Source organism: Pseudopodoces humilis, chromosome 1, assembly GCF_049639895.1.
Source record: "Pseudopodoces humilis isolate 2021_Gansu_Grassland_sample_001 chromosome 1, ASM4963989v1, whole genome shotgun sequence".
In the NCBI taxonomy this organism is placed as follows: Eukaryota; Metazoa; Chordata; class Aves; order Passeriformes; family Paridae; genus Pseudopodoces; species Pseudopodoces humilis.
In genome coordinates this window covers 19074141-19097102 of record NC_142200.1, presented here as the reverse complement: position 1 = coordinate 19097102, position 22962 = coordinate 19074141, and the positions used below count along the sequence as shown (strand labels likewise).

The 22962-nt window shown below is 35.8% G+C and overlaps 1 protein-coding gene across 2 annotated transcripts in view; it reads right to left on the bottom strand.

The window, feature by feature from the left end:
* LRP12 (LDL receptor related protein 12) overlaps positions 1–22962 on the bottom strand; it is a 49261-nt gene that overhangs the window by 11609 nt on the left and 14690 nt on the right. Inside the window, exons 2-4 of one of the 2 annotated variants that reach the window (XM_005516968.3) lie at positions 8606–8662; positions 1667–1802; positions 40–242 (exon numbers count right to left, since the gene is read on the bottom strand). In XM_005516968.3, coding sequence (XP_005517025.1) covers positions 40–242; positions 1667–1802; positions 8606–8662 — 396 coding nt within the window. The remainder of the gene's footprint in view (positions 1–39; positions 243–1666; positions 1803–8605; positions 8663–22962) is intronic. The other variant, XM_014256419.2, reaches the window with a different exon arrangement.

Genomic DNA, 22962 nt, shown 5'->3' with positions numbered 1-22962 from the left:
GATACCATAAAATTATACTAGGTATCATTTGAAACATACCAGCAAAGTAGGCTAATCTGAAGCCTTTTCTGGAGATGCTATCATCTGAATGAAACCTTATCCAAACATGATCCTGTGAAGAGATGTATGGTGAGGGAATGGAAGAGCCACATGCTCTGTAGCCTTCAATGTTCTTGTAGCTTCCAATTGTTAACCAATCTGAGCTGCATCGTCGAGATCCCTGAACATCAAAATCTTGAAAGCTGAAAAAGAGAGAAGGTCAAAATTGTTACTGAACTGAATACTACACAAACAAGCTGCTGAATTACTACACAGGAAAATTACCTTGAAGTTCTTTTTGAAATAAAGAAATACTTCTTCTGAAATAAAAGAATAGCTTCTCTACCCATGTAGAAATAAAGTTTAACCTTGTGCTGATAGTTTTGTATTATGAGGACAGCAAGGATCAAACAAAATATTGTGTCCACTACTTAAGAAATGCAATTTTGCTACAAAAACACACACTGTCTTAATCTAAAATTCTGGTAATGATATTGTCCTTATGTGTCTCATTTAATGACTTTCATACACTACTAAGTGATTTTAACTCCAATTTCACCAGACTTTTAGCTAATGCTACACTTAGGCAATAATATGTTTTGACATTTTAAATACAGATAAATAGTTCAAAATTATGGTTTTAGGGAAGACTTTCTCCCAGTTACACTACTCAGCTACCCAAGCACTATGTCATGGACTGCTATGGTATGGCTGCACTCAGTCAAGATAAGCTGCCATGGTAATGACTGCACAGAACAGGTCTGTACAGACAACAGAGCACCATCAGAACTGAAATGTGATACATATGAGTGGAAGAAAACAACAGGAAAGAAAAAAAAGGAGTTTTAAAAATAAACAGGATGAAAAGTTTAGAAAGCATTCTAGTAGCTGAACAGTTTTACCTACTTTACTTTGCATTTATGTTGGTTAAACATTTAGTAGAAAGGTTGTTTAAATTAAGAAGCAGAATTTAAATGAGTAACTGATGTCAAAGCAAATATTTCACAATGAAGAGCAGTTTCTTAGGTCAGCAAATCTGAACTGGAAACTGAAGAAAATCTGCAGGTAATGCAGTTTCATAATAAAGTCTATGAAGCAGTACTAACTTGTATGTTGATGCTAAAAGAAATCAGTAATCAGAAATGAACAGATGAGAATTTGAATTAATAAGTTTTTACATTACTACTTTAGAAAAGTTACAAGATATGTGAAACTGTGAGGAGCTCCCTGCATCAAAACTCAACCTTTTCTGAACTGCAGTCATATCTATTGACTCACTGTTTGTCCCTGACATTTTTAAGTACACCAAGAGACCTCATAGCAATGAAGCATTACAACATTTAGTCTACACACTTTTTAATGAAAAATTCCTGTTTCAGACACATTGAAGAAATTCAAATAAATGAGCACACTGACATTTTTTCTAGTCACCGATTCTGCAGCAGAAAACAAATGCTACATGGCTGTGTGCGAGCAAATCAGACAAAAGGAAAGGCAAAAAACCAGACAAAACTGAAATCCACCACTTGCAGGAAGGAAGAGAAAACTGGTATGTGCACAGCTGGCAGTTAAAAATGTCTGGTTAGTATTTCTTTGATCCATATGGATAATACAGGAGCACTGTTACCTTATAGTAATGATCTCCCCCGGGTTTGCATGGATGTACCAGCTACAGTTAATTCGGGCAGGATACTCAGAGGGCCACCCTGGACTTGTGATTGTCCCGCTTGGTGATCGAATTTGTTCTGGAATATCTCCACAAGCTATAAAATACATATATATTGAAAGCAACTTGATTAATTCCCTTTTTCTAAAAGCCAGTAAGACAAAAACCCCACCCAACCAATCAGCACCTAAGGAGGGAGAATATCAAAGTGAGTTAGATGACATAGCAACTAAAAAAACCACAATTTCTAAGGGAGTTTGTAACAGAACACATCAGCCTAAAGATGTTTTCCAACAATGCCAGTGCAGCAGTTTTTATTTACGTCAATTACTACTACAGATTAAAAAAGATTATTCTATGTGGACTTTGACAACTTTATTAAGTTAAAGATTTTTTATTTTTAAATTTTATTTTTAGTCTTTACAAAGATTCAGCTCAATTTAACCATGCATTAACACGATTGTTCATTGATTACTTCACTTTAATTTGTTTTTCACCTTCTAATGCACTTAGAAGCATTAGAATAATGCTAAGTAATCAAGCAGCTGAAACTTCCTGTCTTGGGTAGACCCAGTGTTTGACCATCATTTAAATACCTTCCCTCTTCCAGTTCTTGGCATGGAAATGATCTCCGTACGCATGATTCCAAATGCTTGAAAGGAAAAGAGCACTTACTGCAGCAGAGAGACCTGCGTAACTACATTGCTGATAAAGGACTAGAAAGTTTGTATTTATAGGTTTAATTATATGCAACTGAAGTAACTCAGTCATTTGTACTCTTACTTTATTGGTGTAGCTTTCTGCATTGGCCTTAACTCAGCTGCTGTTCCTTCCAAAGCTCGAGCGTTCTCAATTCTTCTGCTTTTATTTGAAGTAATGTATTTACACTTAACTCTGTGGACTTTGTTTTCCTGGTTTTCCCCCCCATAGCAGCCTCACATCCAACAGCTGTCACATAGCATACACACTTCAAATAAACAGAAAGGCTAGAATGCTCTCAGTGCAGCTTCAAATTATGAGGAAGTCTCAGTGGCAAGAAAACATTATAAATAACTACCGTCTGAGCTTTTATTTTTCAATTTAATCACTGATAGTCCAAAACCTGCCGAGCTGTCAAAGTTACTGGTAGCCCTGTAAGTTACACACAGTAGTTTGAACACAAGAACTATTACAAATAAGAAAGCACTTCCATTACTGTCTGATCACCAAAAGCTTTTAGAATTCCTATTTGATTAAAACAGACAATCAGAACTGCTGAATAAACAAACATGATGAAGAATGAACTGCATTTTTAACAGTGGAAAAGTCACAATAATGTAATTTGTGGACAAGTTATTTTTTCTATTTTTATACAAAATCAGGCTTTTAAAATAATTTTGCAATAATATAGAGAACTGAAATTATAAAAAGTTAGAATCTTAAATGATTACTTTAAAGTATTTCCATACAGCACAACAAATGCACTTTAAAATATATTTTAGAAGGACTAAAAGACAAGAATGCTGACATCTGAATTTTCTATATTAACTTAAATACCACAGAAAAAATAAAATTCAGGAAATTTTCTATTTTTCTGTATATCTGTAAGAGAATAATGCTTTAAACTGTTTTTGACATGTTCCTTTTTAGAGCTTTATTCATGCTTCACAGTTAACATACTTCAGCTGTAGGACACAGGAGCTGTCCTAATATCTCAGGATGAAAGTCACAAAAAGATATTATTTCATTTGAATATGCAATCATTCACTTTCTTTTTAATTTTTGAGCAAACCCTATAGGTGGTGCTCTAACACCATGATAATTTGGAACACAGCTCCTGTGTAAGTGATCTTTTGATACTTAATATTTGTTCAGGCAATAAACGTAAGGACTTGAAAGAAAAGCTGGTATTCATTTGTTTAAGTAAAATAGCAGTTCTAGCAAAAACCAAAAAACATATAGAACAAAAACATGCAAAAAAAGTAGAAGAATGTATAAGACATTTTGTACCAAGCTCACAAATGCTGGCAACAATTCCACATACTAGTTGGTTACTACTGAAATAATCCCCAGCTTCAAAAAAGTTGCCTTGAGGTGAAATTTACAGTACAACACACACCTGCTATCTGCAATTTCCAAACTGGCACACAGAATTTTGTCACTGAGAACCACTGCAGAAGCTATTAAGTTTACCCGACAAAGGACGCTTTGCACTAAAATATATAAAAAACAATCCATTCAACATGAGTTCATTCAGTTTTACAGAGTCCATCTCTAAAAACATTAACATGTTAAACCCATGTACCAGTACAAACAGTAACATATTTGTACGCCAGTATGAATGGAAGAAATTCCAAGTGACAATCTTGTATAATCAAGGTAGTGCTTTCAGAGCACATGAAAGCTTCCAGTTTTGCTCAAACTCAGGATTTTTTTTATCCTCTGTAGAACCAGCCTTATATCCCTTGTAATTTCTACAGTCTTTTATTAAGATGTCTTTTTCTCTGTTTCTAGTAAAACTCACACTACAGAGCTGAGAGCAAAAGACGATCATTTGCAACAGCAATCAATACAGAGAGAAGCAGACTATGGAGGACACGAGGAAGCAAGAATGACCACAGGCACAATAATACAGGACGAATAAAACTGTGTAAGTGCTGTAGAAGAGAAAATACTGAAGGAAGTATTCATGTGACAAAATGGGGGTTCAAAAAAAGGGAATGGACTTCAAAAGCAAATTACAGCTTTCTTCAAGTTGGCCAGACAAGCTAAATGCACTTGCATACTTGATACATATTCATGCACTAAAAATCTCTTATTTAGAGCTCAGGAGACAATAGAAATCTCCTGTTTGCTTAAAAAGTGTAAAAATGTCAAGATCAACTGTGCAGAAGCTGTACTTCAGAAGTTCTGTCTTTCTGAGAGTGAATAATTTCTCAGATTTTTAAAATCACTCATAACCTTTAGAAACAGAACAGCTTTAAAGTGAATATACTTTTATAAAGACAATAGCAAGCCTCTAAAATCAGTTCCTGACCCTCTGCCTAACTAGATGTTTCTTCTACACATTTACAGACTACAATGTAACACATTTTATTCACGTATCTGTAAACATACAGAACGTAAACAATATCACGAAGGATATGGGGTAAAAAAAAAAATCCAACTAGCGGAACGTAAAACAGAAATGCATCAATAGAGGCAAACATCCTTACTTTAAGTTGAGGAAAATTTGGACTTTTATTCTCAATTGCTAGCAGTCCTACAAGCATTTGTCATATAGGTCAGTTGTATATAAGATAACTTAAAATTAGAAGAAAACTGATTAAATTTAGAGTAATTTATTTAAAGTATTAAAAATACATACGAGAACAGCAGACAGAAAGTTAGACGAGTCAGGGTAAAAGGAAATGAGTCTGCACTGAAGGCAGAAGCATGAAAGAAATTGAGAGGGTTGCATTGTAGAGAAGCAAAGACACACAGTGACGCGTGCCCAGGATGTTCTCAAAAGGCCATAGTATTTGAAGGGAGGGTAACAAATTCCTCTTGCACAACCATTTCTGTTGTGTCTGCTTACATTCCCTTCAGTGCCCTTGTATTCTTTGGCACAATTCTGCTCATCCATCTCCTACCTGTTTCAAACTCTTTCCTCTGATAATCTTTATTCTATTAAAAATCTATTTGCAATTCTGTTTGTTACTCTGATATAATTGATAAAACTATAATTTTACTGTTCAGTAAATTGCAATACTGCAATTAGGACTGAGGATGTTTCACATATTACAGTGTAAAGTAATGGTCAAAAGAGCTTGCCTATAATTTTCTGGTGATGTGGATTTTCATGTAGACTTTTTAAAAATAGACACAACAGTTTTTCTTGTTTCCCTCTTCCTGAAATTTGTTTACCATCCCACATTACAGAACATTATTGTAAACTACAAGATGCTGACCAGTAAACAGAAGAGAGCCAATTAAAAGTTTACTGTACCAAATTCAACCAGCAAGTTATAACAAGAAAATAATTAAGAAACCTATGCAAAAACTCTGTAGCAAGATCTAGAGAAGTAAAGTACCTGTAGTAAGAGTGAACAACATGTCAAGGAAAAAAGTCACTTCAGAAAAGCAGGGAGACGGAGATTAGGGATTTATCTTCACAGTAATGCCAAGAGATTAGTTGAAAAGATAAAAGAATTAGCTTTCAATGTGAACCACAGGATGATAAGGTATGCATTATATTGGACATGGTAAGGACATGAATGCAGCTGGATAAATGATCTGAAGGTGTTTAAAACAGCTTAGAGTAAAAAGAGAATAATGTTGTGATAAAGTCTAAACCGTGAACAGGGAGGATAATTATTGTATTGTAACTCTCAGGAGCCACTCAAAGTCTTATGTAGGGAACTACAGAGGAAGAAGGCATAGGAATCTTTGCCTCCATGTCAAGCCTAAAGGCTTTAAGTTAAAGTGCCCTTTGCTCTGCAATAGAGACATGTTCAGTAAAAATAAGTCATTATATATATAAACATATAATAGTGACAATTATGGCTCAACATACCTCAAAAACAGACCTGAAAATATTTCTGAACTCTTTAGATTTTAAAGGCATAAACACTTGCTCTGTAGTGACAGCTTATATGCAGAGACAACATTCCACTAATTGCTGCTGGCAGAAAAAGCATGCTTATATATTAGAGGGGTACCTGTAACTTGGCAATATAATATATAGCAGAAGCATAAATACCAAAGGCCACAGAGGTCTGTGCTATTAAAATAAAATTTAGTAAGGTAGGTATGTAGTTTTGCAGCAGCAGCATGACAGGAAATCTACCATCAAGACAAAAATTTCATTTTAAATCCCATCTCTGTACAATGGTCCAAGAAAATCACTTGCTTGGTTTCAACACCAAGTGAAAGTTGGATTTAGAAAGATTAAAGGCCAGATGTCTTTGGTTCTATTTTACAGGAACTCTGCTTAAAATTGTTCTGCAAAATACAAAGCTGTCCAGGTATGCTTGATGAAACATATAACCTGCAAGTCTGAAAATATGTTTGGGAGACCAAATTTATTTAAAAGGAACTAAAAAATAATTTAATTCATCACCAGCTTTCATACTTCGGCTATGGACTTAAAATTTAAGACGTACATACAAAGAGCAGTAAGGAAAATGGTAGTGGGTCAGTCTATATGCTTTCTTCAGGTTGTCCTTAACAGATCATCCCTGCCCCATTACCTTGAAATTCCCCAGTGAAGAACTTGCACTTTGTATTAAAAAAGAAACTTAGGAGTACAGTATTTATTTTTTGTCATCTGGAAAGCTATTTAAAAATATAAGAACATCAGAGATATTTATATATATATATATAAATATATATATAATTTCATTGTTGTTATTATTATTATTTATTTCTAAATGGATTTTTCTTCTCAGTAGTTAAAGTTCTATCTACTAGCTGCTGTTATCTTGCATACAAAGTACATTGTGTTCTGCTCTTCTTGGCACTGCCTGTTCAAGCATGCTGGCCAAAGTACTGGAAGCAGAGTCAAAAATTCCATTCACCTCTTGCCCAGCAGATGCTTTTCTGCCTGTATTGTGACCTGGGACACAACTGTTGCAGTAAACAAAGGCATGAGGGGTTGTTAAAATATACCCTGAAAGCTGCATAGCGAGATTTTAGGTTGACTTTGTGTCTCTCATCCATTCCAACTCCAGCAATAATTGTTCCGACAGGGGCAAGTAGCTATGTTGATATTTATTATTTACAGTGCTCCATAAATATAGTATATATGATACTTGGTGCACCAGTACTATTAAAAAGCATCAGCATTCCTCATGATGCAGCACAAGAATGGTTAAGAAAGATCTTCTATTTATAGACTTTTAACAGTTGTTGAGTGGCGAACAATAAAAGGGAAATAAAAAGCAGTAGGTTTAACAAAGACCATCCACTGACTGTAAATTTATCCAAAAACTCAACCATACTAGTACAAGTAGCAACATAATGTTTAAAGCAATATTGCAAGGATGACTACAGTGAGACATACAAGCTGTTCTCAAAAAGGACAACTTTGCATTTTGACTCTTATTTTAGGAAAAGGAGATGTAAAAATCAGTCTGAATTCTAGGGATTAGAGGCAGCTTTCCTAGAGAAAGAACCAAGCCTGTATTCTGCTACCTGCTGAGGAGCCTCTATCTCCCGGTTTGCACATACTCTGGGTATCTGTATGATAAACCACACCCAGCAGCTGCTGACACTGTGCAGCATCTGAAGAACAAAGACTGTACACCAATGCCTCAATGGCCACACAGTCCCATCACTAACACACAACAGACCCAACTGCGGCTGCTGCCCAGGAGAGGACTAAAACTGACTTATTGGAAAAGAATACAGAAACCTTTCAGCAGTGTGTGCTGCTTTTATACCCCATATTTTCCCAGCATCTCATCAGTTTCTCAGTTTCATGAGTTCTACATTTTTTTTCTTGTATTAAGGAAATTGTGTAGTCAAGTGTACAGTTGTTTCAGTTAAATCTAATCAGGTGAAACACAACTCTTGGATTTATGTTATTTGATAGTAGCAGTGTCTAAAATTACATTTCAGCAAATATCATTTCACAAAAACTTTACTGTGGAAAGAAAATATCAATTCAACTTAAACCAACTTTTCTCTTAGTTCAATGTTTGTATGGAAAAATAATTAGGCAGTCCACTTAGAAAAGCATAATCTGTTCATAAGCATGCAGGTATCAGTTTTATCTTATGAGAATTTTTCCATGTTCCAGTTGCTTCATTCCTTATTACATGCTGCAAAAGGCAGTAATAATTTTTATAGCCAAATATCTCTTCATAAGATACCAGGTGGCTTTCAATATTTACTATTTAAGTCATGCATGAAATTTAAACATTACAAAAAATGACTTACCCGTTGACACTCCTGAAATATGCACATTTTCAGAATGTTCTGCAAGAGCACCATTTCCTAAAATTAAACATAATGAATAAGCTAATTTCCAAGATAAAATTTGTAAAAATTCTTCAGATACCTTTTTACAGAACAGAACGAACAAACCTGAAGTTATTTTAATTAATATTAAACATGAAAGGTCCTACATAAGTTTTATAATAAATTAAAAGAGAAAAACTAGAGAGAAAGTTACCATACCAAAAAAAATACCCCCACCCAAGCATTGCTGGTTTACTAGGAACAATTAGATATATTAGAAAGTTAAGGAACAAGCTGAGACTGATACTGTCAGTGCTGAGGGACTTTATGCATGTTAGATGGCAGACTTTGTATTTTGCATCAAGTGCTATTTTATTTTCAAGAAAGGTTTGCTTCAAGAAAGGTTTGCTTCAATGCTTCTTCCCCATCTCCTTCTGGAGCAAGATTTGTTAAGTAAATGCTATGCAAATAAAGACATCCAGGGGACTATACCCATCTATTTCATAAAAATTGCAGCCTATACCCTTTATTATCCAGAAAGACTGCTCAGATACAGCAGGGAACTGGCCACCTTCAAGAGTTACTCCCTGCCAATGTTCATTAAAACAAAGGAGACTTGAAAAGATGAACAAGACCCATGTGGTCATCAAGAGTAAGAGATCAAAAAACGTTATCCCTCAAAACCCCATACTACTTTGTACTCTCCAAAGTAAAAGTAGTCTGTTAAAGCCAACATATTTGCTGGCAGGTGGCAGTCCTGGTACACGATGTGACACATCAAACCGTATTTGCGTGCATTTCTCCCCTCCTTTATCCATCATTTTTTCTTTTAATCTTTACAACAAATTTGTTGTAATTTCTTTCAGAAACTTCAGGAGTAAAGAGCTACTTTGATACATAAGCACCTCTCAACACAGATAGTGAATCTGAAGTGCGCAATACTTCACTAAGCAAATCCTGAAACCACAACTCTTAATCCTTCAAAGTATTGTAATAGTGAAGATTTGCCATGTCTCACAGATTTTCATGCATCTGATACAGTTGTTCTACCAGCACTGCAATGCCAGTGTACTATGTCTGGGTAACAAGAACCTTAAATATACAAAGAAAACACAAATTCATTTTATACCAATTTAAAGACTGTTACCAGTTGACCAAGATTATAGTATACCTAAGCCAGCACCTCAGTGCTCCTCTGGTCCAGTGATTACCCATAAGATGTTTTAGAAATTGCTCCCAGGGTTGACACCAAATACAGAAAGCCATATTTTTTAGCTTCTTAAAGATACAATACAGTTAGAAACCTGATGATCAGAATTTGTAGAAAAATAGTAAGTTTAATTTTTTTATTTTTTAAAACTAAATTCCTTGGCTTTCCAAAGTGACATGTTTCCCACCCCATTTTCAAAGTACTAATTTCACTGCATGTATTTACATACCAAGTTGCTTTATCCCAGTTGTTACAAAAATTCCACACTGCAACAATACTCCTCAATGTTCAAAACACTGAAGTGTTTTTAAAACAAAAGCTATTTCAAATACTGTTAGTGAGCAACTATTTTTCAATTAAACTATTTTCAAACTAAAATATATATCTAAGTTTTAAAAACCTGTTCTCCAAATAATTTCTCCACTTTGCATATCACTGACATGCCAAGGGATGTTGCCACTCTAATTTCATGTGTACAGTAACATTTAGCTCTTAATTCACAAAATAAACATCTTTGCTGGAAAATTATTTTACTTGTAACCAATTCCATAGAAGCACATTTCTGATTCTTGTTTTCCATTATTTCCAGCTGCATGACAAAAACATTAACACATTTCAAGACCTGTTGTCTAACCTAAAAATAACTTACTGGTATTTCATCTTTCAAATACACCGGGTATTATTCACCTTTTTACTTGCAAAAAGGGGTATTAGCACATACAGCTATATTTGTAGTTGCTATTGAACACTGAAAACAAATACCATTACAAAAAAGAAGGAACTCACAAACATCTAGAAATATGAAAAACTCAGAAGTAATTACATTGAGGACAGTAAGTATCTGAGCACTCCATTAATGCTCCCAGAATCTGAATTCCTGAGAAGCTGCCTATACATAAAGACCAGTAAAACAAAAAACCCAGAATACTAATGAAATCAGCTCTGATGAAAATACAATAAAACATGAAAAGACTGACATAACACTGAAGTGATGGAAAACAAAGAAAAGAATATATATATATCAAAGACTGACAAAAACTATAAATCAGTAATAATGAGAACCATACTAAAATGGGAACTTGCATCCAAATCCTGTATGTGTTGGCTCAGAATTAATGGGTTAAGAAAATTTAGGCCAATACCTGAAGGGAGAACACTTGAATATTTTCCATCTAAATAAGCTTTACTGTCTAGCAATGAATCTCGCAAGATAAACTGATGTCAGATTTATTGTTAAACTAACTTCAGTGATTAGTCAGAAGCGGCACTAATGTGTGATGATGAAGCCTAAATTCAGATTCAAGTACTACAATATCAAAATAAGGTCTTTTTTTTAATAAACTCCCAATAAATATATAATAAATGTAATTTCATTACATTAAAGATGAGACATCTGTCAGATTATTATTTCCTTTTTTATTGAAAACTGTCATTGAAAAAGTGTGTTTAGATGCCATTTAAGTGTTACTAACTGCTCACACCTCTATGAAATTTTTAGACAATGACCCTTACATGAGTTCAACAAATAATCACATGGTTCCATATAAAGTTAGCCTACTAGAAGACCAATATATCAGATAACAGATCAGTAATTTCCATTAAGATATGGGAACATAATTATCTTTGAAACTCCTGCTAGTCTATTTAACATAACAGAATATGAAAACGTAAAATAGAATTTCTTAGGTCACCAGTAAGTTTTTCTATTTCTTCCTGTCCTAAATAAATATTTACTATTTATCCCAATTTCAAACTGAAGTTTTAAACTGGAACAGGTGTCACCTAACAAAACTTAGCACTAGGTTTGTCCATATCAGTTACAGGAGTGTGACAGCACAGCACTGGAAGCTACACACCAAGAAGCTCCTGCCTTTTGTGCTGCCTGTAAGAAACCAGGATTGGTTTTTTTTTTAAACCAACATCTTCCATCATTATTTTTTTTCTGGTGACTTCTTAAAATAAATCACTTGTGTAATCAGGACTATACCCATCTTCTTTATGTCCTTTTATAAACACTTAGTACAAACACAAAACAGAAATGTACATCAACTTTAACCCTGCAGCTTAAGATATGGCCAGCAACTGCATATAAGTTAAAAAAATCCAAATGGATGAGGATCAAGGTAAAATCAAACATTTTATATGCTTTTTCTAAACAAAACAAATTCATAAATAGAATACGAGATTTTAAACTACCGGTAACCTATAGGTTAAGTAGAAGCATGGAAAGTGCTTTTAATGGCTTTCTACTGAGGTGAACATGAGTTTGTTGCCACCATTTACTGAATTAGTTGGACTCTTGCTAGAATGTTTTACAGCATGGAACAACCTCCAACTTTTGAGGTGCCTCTCTGTCTTCAACAAATTTTAAAATCTCCCAAATGTTCAAAGGAAGAATAGTTATGTTCAAAGTTGTTCACCCATTCTTACAGATGTATCCAAAGAATTCTGTTTTACTTTCACAGCACAAAGCCAGACTTTTGACCTCCACCACTTTTTTCTGTTCCATTCAAATCCTCTGGGCTACAATGCCACCTCATCTAAAGAGCAGGCAGACAGACAAGTAGTTCCACAGACACTTGAATTAATTCCTTTTGATTCATGTCTCACAGTCGACCGACCACAGAAGCCAGCAAGATGACACTAGGTCTGCCTTCAGGTTTTCCAGCAGTTGGGGAATTTCTCCCCTACAAATCCACATGAAACTATGGTAAACATCCATAAACACCCCACCCAGAAAATCCTGACACCGTCTCAACATCAGTTCCCAATATCCTGGTCCAAGTCTCCTATACGTAGTCTGGAGAGGTGAACAGAACTAGACAGAAGATAAAACCCCATAGCCTTGGAAAGTATTTGACTCACTAACTACTTCTCAGTTTCATCATAGACAGGAGAGTAAATACAGGCCAGGGGAGTGGACTGGCAACAAAGAAAATGTGGCAGAAGCAAACAGTTCAACTAAAGAACAAAGGAAAAGAATGCTTTCTCACTTGAAAAACATGACATGTTTGGAAAAATCACCTGCTAAATTCTATATATTTGAAACCCAGATAGCAGCAGTGATGCTGAGCCTCACTGTGGAGGCTAACCACAATGCAGCAGCCTTCATTTTAGGATGTTACAGCCCTACATCCATCCTCCCCCACAGCCTATGCAGCACAGCTCTCTCAAAATGGGATGACTCAAAGGATTATGTGCATATAACTTCAGAGTATAAAACTAAGCCTACGGTCCTGATATGAGCTACTCCTTTGATTTTTACCCAAATTCATGCATTTACAAAAAGCATAGCCAAACAGACACCCACTTACATCCACCATCCTACAATTAAGCGTCCCTTAGTCAAAATATTCAGATTAAACAAGACAACCTTCTGCTCTCAGATACATATGTGAACTTGAAGGCTTCAGACAAAGACAACATTTACCTAAATGCTGATATATTTGAGACAGCAAACAACGACTCTTACATGAAGCCATTTTGATTTCAAATTGACTAAAATTTGTAATATTAATCTAATACACTGAAATTATACTGAAAAAGCACACACAAAGATCTAGTACATGCAACATGGTCCATTGTTTGATTGTAAAATCAGACTCTGTAACTTCAGTTTGAAAGAACATCATGTATACTGACATTAAGCTAAATCCAGATTGTTTTACAGAAAAATTGATTGTTGAAATGAAAAAATTAAAAGAAAAAAACCCCATAGTAGCAAAGGCTATTTCAGTCACCTTTATTTCTGCTGTTACACTAAGTAGTTACTGCCCACAAAGAAAAATCACATACACCTATCTCCACTGAAGCTAAATTCTTCTGTATCAAGATTAAGCCTGTGCCATTATCCTCAACAGCCAAATTACAACCCCTATAAATAGAACTGTATAAATTGAAGAAGTGCTGTAACTTAACAGCTATGAAGAGAGAGCTTTTCCCAAAGTACCTTGAGTTAAAAGGTACTGTGGTGCATAATGAATACTATATAAGCAGACTGGACAGGATATTTTTCTTGAACCACAATTATCAAGGGCAAGAGATCAACAACAGTTCCTGTATATAATGTGTTTCTAAACACCCTTTATTGTGATATATGTTCAACTTGCTTTATTTTAGACAATATATTTCATGACCAAACATCCTTTCTTCATCCTACTCCCAAAATTCCTTCCCACTCTGTACCTTACAAAGCTGCCTCTTGTCACCTGAAGTTACCTTGCATTATTCTTCACCAAGTTTTGCTTCTAACTGACCAAAATAAGGGTACTATATGCTTTCATGAATGAATTGGTGCTGTCTTCCACATCACCTCACTAAAAAGCAACTTAGCAATGGTACTTTGACTACTGAGTTCAAAAATAAAAATAATCTTCATCTACAGATATGGGAGCTGGAAAAATCCATGATGCCTCTGCAATATTCCATCAGGCTTCTTAGGAATAACCCTTCTTGATAGAACATTTTTTGACAGTCCCAGCCAGTGGCCCACTTCCTGCAAACACCTAAGCACACTTGTGCAGAAACAAGCTTCTACTGAAGATGCCGTGTGTCCCACTGAACCACAGTCGGGCTCCTCTGCCAAGCCTGTGGGAGAAAAGTGCAAAGGCCACTGCTTGCCTACCATGCCTGTGGTTAATCCATGGTTATGATGTTACAGATCAGAGCAGGGCATGTGGGAGACCAACAGAAAAACAAGTACTACTACTCTTCCTCAGATGAACTAGATTATCTATAAAGGTTCCTTCCAACACAAACCATTCTATGATAAAAGCATTAGCTCAGTATGTAACCCAAAATACTGCACTGAATTATTTACTTGTGGGCCACCTGATGTTAACAAGCAAAAAAAATCAGGAGCCTTCTCAGTCTTTTGATTCATCATGTACAACCTCATCTCTTGAACACTTTCCTTGTATTTATTAAACTAATGTACATTTAGAATAAAACGCATTACCTGCAAGAATTTAAAGCTGTAACCACAGCCAAGAACCAGCTACACATATACATGCATAGGTATAAGGCTATACTGCGGCCAAGCTCTCCTGCACTGCAGAAGGATCAATATTCAGTATACTGAGAGTACCAACTGAAAGAAACACTTTCTGTAATCTCAGATGGACATGAGAGTGCAAAAAGGACTAACGTGTTTTTTTCTCATTTATAACCCAGTCTCTAAAATTATGGTTTCTCCAGTAGTTTCTTTTCTATCTGTGCACCATGTGTTCTCCAATCACTGCTAAATCAAACTACAGAAATTCAAATTTTCCCTTCCTCAGAAGACAGGAAGAGGTGCATGTGCACTTCAAATTACATGAGTGAAGGAACTGAAAGTAAAGCAAACAGTGGAGCAAACAAAAAAAAAAATTAGAGCAGTCTAATAGTTTGAAACTTACCCTCCCAGAACAGTCCGTGGAACATGGAGTTATTGCTACAGGGAATGCTTCAAATTATGGTGCGGCAAAGCTCAGAACATACAGTCCACTGAAGCCAGGCAACCATTTGTAATCTCTCCATATCCAGTAAAAAAGCAAAGCAGCAGTATCATCCCCAAATTTCTACAATACCAGTCCCAGCCTTTACAGGTACCACTATTTCACTATTCTCTGCCTTTTGACACCTTAGTTTGCAATCACTACATCCCCTCTATTAGAGATATGCATGAAATAAACTTAGTTTGTGCACTAATATGTATTTGGATCAACTACTCAGAGTAAGATTCATAAACCACAGTAATATCATATTTTCCAGTCTCCACTGTCTTTTTTTATATAATGTATTACACTTTGACCACCAGTTTTTGTCCTACACCAAACGACTGCTTACTTCTGTGACAAAACATGCAACTCATGACAAAAGGCAATTTAAAAAGCATCATGAGAAGGGATGATACTGACTTTTAGGCATTAACTGATCAACAATCTCCAGTGTAGCTGCAGAATCTCCTGAAGAGTTATTCAAAAATTTTGTATTATTTATTTTTAAATCAACAGTTTGGCATTAACTGGTTAAGTTCACTATTTTCCCTTATTTCCTTAGGGTTAAGTACTGGAGTCATCAGAATTTCAGGTAATCATTTGTAAATCATATTTAAAGTGTGCAGATTTAAGATGCAAAGTATCCTTTATGTGAGGGATGGATTAAACAACCATTTATTTTAATATAAAATTACACATGAAATACACAGAAACACTGAGAGAAAGCCTTACTGCTATTCAGGCATCAGTCAATTTTCTACTTAAGGCAAGCAGAGCAACAGTGACAACCTTTATTCCAAACTCCAGTAACAGAAGAGTATCTGCTACAAAGAGGATACAGTTAATATATCTAAAATTTCAAACAGTGAAAGCCAATGTTCACACAAAATAAGAAAGTGTTGTATATGCAAACACTACAATGGCACAAGTAATTTCTTTAATTAAGAACAGAAATGACTAACAGATGAAACTATACTGAAATAGTGGCTTATTTAAATGTTTAACAATACAAAAGCTAGAAATAACCACATAAAGTTTCACTGTAAAAGCAGATAAAGCACAGAATTTGTTTACAATACTCAATGCTGTTATGTTATGCAGCATCAATTTTATTTTAGACCAACTGTGATGATCAACTTTATTTAGTAAACTTGTGGTGGTCAACTTTATTTAGTAAACTAAGACTAAAACTAAAGCATCAGTTCTGCAATGGAGTAATCTTATGTAGGTTTTAGATTTTTTTTTTACCTTTTACAACAACCAGTGTCTACCATTTTGTGCTTAAACAATTATTCTTGGGTATAAAATAATGGGTATGGTGCTGCTGAAAGTCTGCACTGTATACTCAAAACTTGCCTAGCATAATTTTCTTTTAATCACCCTCTCACACTGTCCTTTCCTTCTCTCTCAGATGGATTTTGTGTACAGCATGTCACTTCTGAAAAACAGGTCTTTACTCATTTCTTGGTGAATAAAACAGTCAAGAAGCTTCCAAATCTGCATTTGCATTAAAAAGCCTAAACTCTAAAGCTAATCAGTATTTGAGTGAACATCATACCTACCTTTGTTGCCCTAAGCAGGGCCACAAAAGCTGGAGCACCTCCCCTACGAGGAAAGGCTGAGAGCTCTGGTGATTCAGCTGTGGTTATTCCAGTGGCTAAAGGGGGCCTACAGGAGAGCTGGAGAGGGCCTGCAGTGACAGTACAAGGGGTGATGACTACTCTGAAAGAGAGCAGGTCTAGTTTGGATACCAGGAGGAAATTCTTTACTGTGAGGCTGGTGAGGAACAAGTTTTCTCCCCACAGAAATGCCCCATCCCTGGAAGTGTTCAGGGTCACATTGGATTGGGCTTAGAGCAACCTGGTCTAGTGGAAGGTCCCCTGCCTACAGCAGGTGAAGCAGACGGTCCTTCAGTAGCACAGGCCATTCTATGATGATAGGATTTTATAATCTTGTAACACTAAATTAAAAATCTCCAGATCTTATTTCAGATAAGGTGCATGTTTCTGAATCTTCTAATCTGCTCCTTTTCCTGCGCTTTTGCACACATTACACTGGGGCCTCGGAACCAGCAAACTGGGTGTCTTTTAGAGGATGTGCTCCTACTTGTACTGAGTTTTCTGGGCCACAGTAGACCTAGTTCAAGAAAACCCCTTTAGAAACATATATAGCACAAACTTACATCTTCAGCATAAGTTGTTTTGCTCCACAAATCCCCTTGCCAGGCTGTGGGATGTACCAACACACATCCTAAGCACATCTCCTGCTCACCAGAGCTCCAGTGCTGCCAGGGAGGCTCCACCACAATTTCAGGAATAAGCTCGGCCTCCACAGCCATTCAGTGTAAGCCACACAAGTTCTCATTTGGGATTTGTTAGACACTGCATACATTATTCACTAATATTACACCAACTGTGAATGCCACGGCAACACACATAAGATGTGTAAAATTCCCCATCATCTGAGATGTTAGCATAATACAAGTTTGACATAAATGCTGCCAGCCAGATGAGGCTTAAAACAGAGCCCACAGCACCATCAGGACACATCAAGCAAATGTTTGGAAGATGCTGCAGACTACAAATGATTCCAATTCCTGCGCTGTGTGGCTTCCCAGTTGCTTTCCACTCTTCCTTGTATTTTGAGTCTGCTATCGTTAAAAGAGAAAATTTTGAAGTAGCAGCTACACTAATTTGACTTAAGGATTTTTGTGTGAAAGTATCAGAACAAAATAAAAAAAAACCAGTTAAAACTTCTCAGTTGTTTTAAAAGGGAGGGACAGAAAAGAACCTGCCATTATTTTTTATTCTCAGTCAAAAATTCCACTAACTATTTATAGACAGCTCTAATATACTTGGCAGCAAGCAGTGGAAATTGGAAATCTAGCAGAGACACTGGCTCAGCTTCAACAAGATTCCTGATTTTAAGCACATAAGTAGTTCTATCCATGTCACACCCTACAATTCTGTCCAGCAAGGTACAAAGGAGGTTACCTGACTGACCACTGCCTGAATGTTGTACATACTCTCAGGTGGTAATCTACTGCAGCATTTTGCATTAGACAGAGTAGGAAAAAAACCAAAAAACAACAGATTACAAAACCAAAATTAAACAATTCAAACAGTGAATACAGTCACCTAAATCTCAACTTGACAAAAAAGATTGAGGAAATCAGACAAAAAGGGAGTAGATCTGAAACTAGCAGGGGAAGCAAGAGACTATACTGCCTACCCATCCTACAATGAGCTACATCCCTTACAAGGCTTAGAAGCCTATTCTTAACTGATTTGACCCTATGATTAATTTGAACCTAACACTTGGCCCTACTGGAAATTTCCACTGCTGTATTACTTTAAAAAATAGAAAAACCCCAAGTTTCTAGCTATTTTAAACAGGTGTTTAAAGTACTAAAACTCAGTTATTTTATGAAAGAACTGCTCAGCCCATTTGTACATGTTTGACTGCAGTAACTATCCTTTTCTGAAACCCTATTTCAGAATTTAAACTACGTCACATTTGAGAAGTGTCAGACTAGGGGAAAATTTTGATGTGTGGGCTGCACAGTGCTTGTACAGCAGAGGGAAGAGCACTGCAAATTTGATTCATACTCTTCACATGCTTCGTACTTTTACCTACTGGTTTCTTTTTAAAAAAAAAAAGGTTTTATTTTTTCATTATGCTAAATTATTTCTCATCTTAATTCTTTGTAAGTACAAGAACAAATGTTATGTTAGCACACAACAATCTATGTAAAGCTGGTGTACTGTATTTTAAAAAATTAAAATCAAAACCCCATAACCATCTACAAACTAACAGAAGATTTTACTACTCTGTCACAAGTTAGATAGTAACAGCAGGCCTTCATCAGGTCGTATATTCTTAAAATATACTACTGCTGGTTATTCTTTTTTCCTCTCATCATTTGGGCCTGTACCATCCTGAAAAAATGCTAATAGAAGATATTAAACCACTATTCATAAATAATAACTGCAACCATCAAAAACCTATTATAGGGTTGAAGAAATGAAAATATCTACTATTAGTCCATGAATCTCTACCAGGAACCCACAAAACATCCAAGCTCCTGGTTCCAGATTACAGTATGACTCAGATTTACAACTGATTTTTTTTCCAAAAAAGACTGAAATAGTGTAGGAGTACTTGATATTGGAGGGTGGAGGAGAATCACGAGGGTTTTTGAAAAGAAGGAAAACACTGCTCTACTGCTGCACCTTGATTAGTGAGCCTACATCTCATGTGCCAAAAAAACCCAAAAAAACCCCTAAGATATATCCAGAGAATAATGGTTTCAAAATCCAGAAAGCTCACTGGATTCATAAATAAAGTTACAACATCTATTTATTCAGTAGAAGGGCTAAGATGTCACAATCCAGACAGAGATCAAGGAGGAAATTTCATGGTTTTGATTGAAGCAAAAATAGGGGATTGAGAAATAAAACCGTAATTTTCAGATCTGCTATATTCTTTTTGGAACACTGGCCAGAGCAACCCAGGGAATACTGGAGTCAGTGGTATAGTGCTGCTGAGCTTCAACTCCACCTTTATGACAGCAACAAAAAATAAGAATTAATTGCAACACATCCCAGCTATATTCACTCTAGTGACATAAGTGACTTGAAAGCAAGCAGTTTACTGAGAAGGGCAGTGGAGCAACAGTATATTTACAGCACATTTTGCACATATATCAAATATAAAAATCATAAAAACACTGCATGTTTATTGCATCTAGGAAAAATATCCTCATTTGAAAGATAAAACTGTTTTCTTTCTTTCTTGTTACTTATTACTAGAAATAAAACTTAGACTTTGACAAGTTTTTATATTCTTTAATGTGTTTCATATTCTTTCTGATGGAATTAAAAAGCACAGTAGAATTCCGAAGAAAACTTGTTTCCTTTTATGTATGAAAACAGTTCACAGAAACTACAGACCTTGCAAAGACTTGTGCAGACTTGTTTATGCATAATCTGATAACTGGAGTTTTTAGACCCCACGCACCTACTCACACTGAAACTGAACTTAAACCAAGTGTCATGCTGTCTGCCCAGCTGCCTTCCAGTAACACAAGACACAGTCTTGGTCCCTTGTTAATGCTTCACTGAACTAATTAAGGTGTAGAAGTAACCTTGCATAGTGTAACCCTGCACCCATTCACAAGGATTGCAACAGCATAGTAAAAAAGCACAGCCAAAGGGGGAAAGAACCCCTAAGGCAATACACTTTTTTTGCCTGTCCCTTCAACATCTGTGAAACACTGCTTTTTGTTAACCTCATGAAAACAACCTTGTGCAAAATTAAGTTCATTATTTATTATGAGCTATCTGATCTACTTCAGTTACAGCAGACAGATGAGATGTCACCAAGTTTCAAGGCAATCACAACATGTAGGTGCTTCAATTCTCACTACCGAAAAGACACTGAATTGACAACAGTTCTTGCTCTAACGTTATCAGCTGGGAAATTTCAATTGCTATGACAGGAAAGGCTATTAATTAGCTAACTTTCTAGAGTTGTCTATACAATGCCATTTATTAAATATCCTCAGGACTTAGGAAGAATGAGATGAACTTGCTATAACTTGCTGGTCATAGCATACTACATCCCTCAAAATGTACCATGAATCTCAACAAGTCAAAAAAGACATTAATAGAAGATAGATTGCCTGCAAGACATGGAAACGATTTTACCCAGATTAGTAACTGCTTTAAATAAGAATCAGATCTTGAAATTGCTAAAGCGCACTCTTAATATTAACATGTGTGCACATATACTTGCATGGGTACAGTCAGTACCCATGAAAGAACTTTGTGCATGGCAGCCTTGATATTTTTAGATTCTTTTGTTCAAACAGACTTGAATCATCAAAGCCAACAAATCATAAGGGAAATAGCCAATAAAATTTATAATTTAGTAAAAATTATTTTGTTTCAGAGTTTTATGCAAGATCTATATTCTTCTTTGAAAAACTCCACTACAGCTACCGCATTGATTCGAGTCATTGATTCCAAATAGGAAACTCCAGAGAGCCTCATAGATTTTTTTTTTTAAAGTCTAGAAGCCATATATATGTATTTAAAAACTTTTAGAGCCAATAGACAAATAGGTGCATATCGCCAAGACCCAAATTTACTCCCCCTCTTTGAAAAGATCTTTTCCTTTTTTCCTCCATCCATTCCATGTTATCTGCTATGAATCCTGTGATTTTTGTAGTGTAAGAATAATGCTGGTGCTGTATCTCACACATTAGCACGAGTACACCAGTTTTATTTTAAACACCGTGGAGTATCTAAGAAATAGATTTTCAAAATAAATTTGTGATAAATATGGAGTCTTCTTTACTTGGCTCATGATACAGCAACATACCACTGCATGGCTATTTTTCCTGTAACAGCACAAATAAGTTTTTCTCATTATTATAGCTTTACTGTGTCAGGAACTGTACAAACAAGAAAAACAACTCTTGCTCCACAGAACTCATTGCTTTGTAAAAACTGGGTATGATAAATTTTTATCAGATGAAGGAAAGGACAAAAAAAATGCACAATGCATAAAACAACTGGACATCTCAGCCAACCATGTTCCAAACATAATCAAATGGCAGTGCTTTACAAGTAAGCACAGCACAGACAGGTGGGGTTGAAGAAAGCATGTATGATGATTTTGTGTTTCCCAAGGACAGAACTACCCAAGTAGTGGGAAGCACAAGGGAAAGAATGGCTAGGCTTGAGTAATGTTCATAAGTGATAAAGCTATCAGTACTAAAGAAATACAGCAGAACAACAGGAGAGTAAAACCAAGTGAAACAGAACTGTTACATACAGCTATCCTGTACTAACAACTATCTCCTCATTGTGCTTCACCCTCCCTCTCTCCCCCAAGTCACCGAGAAAAAAGTACAAAACTCTTGAGCATCAAAGGGAAAGGCTTGTCCCTTTCATGGAACATTTGGAAAGCCTGAATTACATTGATTGTCCTGGAGGTAGTAACAGAGATTATGTGAAAACACTTAATACAGTAATTGTAAGATAAGGACAGTTAACATTACCACCTTTATATGTGCTGGAAACAAGTGCACTTCTCACAGCCAGAATACTATTTCTCATATTGTAGAGGGTACTACAGCCTCTTGCCATGGGGGCTCCCAATAGTTAGAAAAGATAAACACAATCTTCTATTACGAGGGACTACAAACTGTTGGACAGTACTATGACTCCACAATTGCAAAATAAAGAAAAATAAAATCCTTTCTGTAGAGCTAGATAAGCATTTGACCAGATAGACAGTTTAGGCAGCTGCAGTTCAGCAGAGTGCAGCACAACCTCAAGACAGCCATAGTATACATAACATTGGTTGAAGAGAACACAACGAAATCTCTTTCAAAACACTTAAGTATGTAATTTCCCACTATCAAACTCCATCCCTGAGACTCACAAATTACCCATGAAAAACTTCAAACGTGATAAAGCAGATACACAAGTAATTTGCTATATGGATTCTAGTTTTGGCTTTCCACACAGAAAGTATTTGTCACCGAAACTAAAAGATCACAATTACTCACAGATGCCATAGTTTACAAATGAAGGCTTGTTTGTATGACCCTAAATGCACTTTCTATGCCTCCTCTCAGT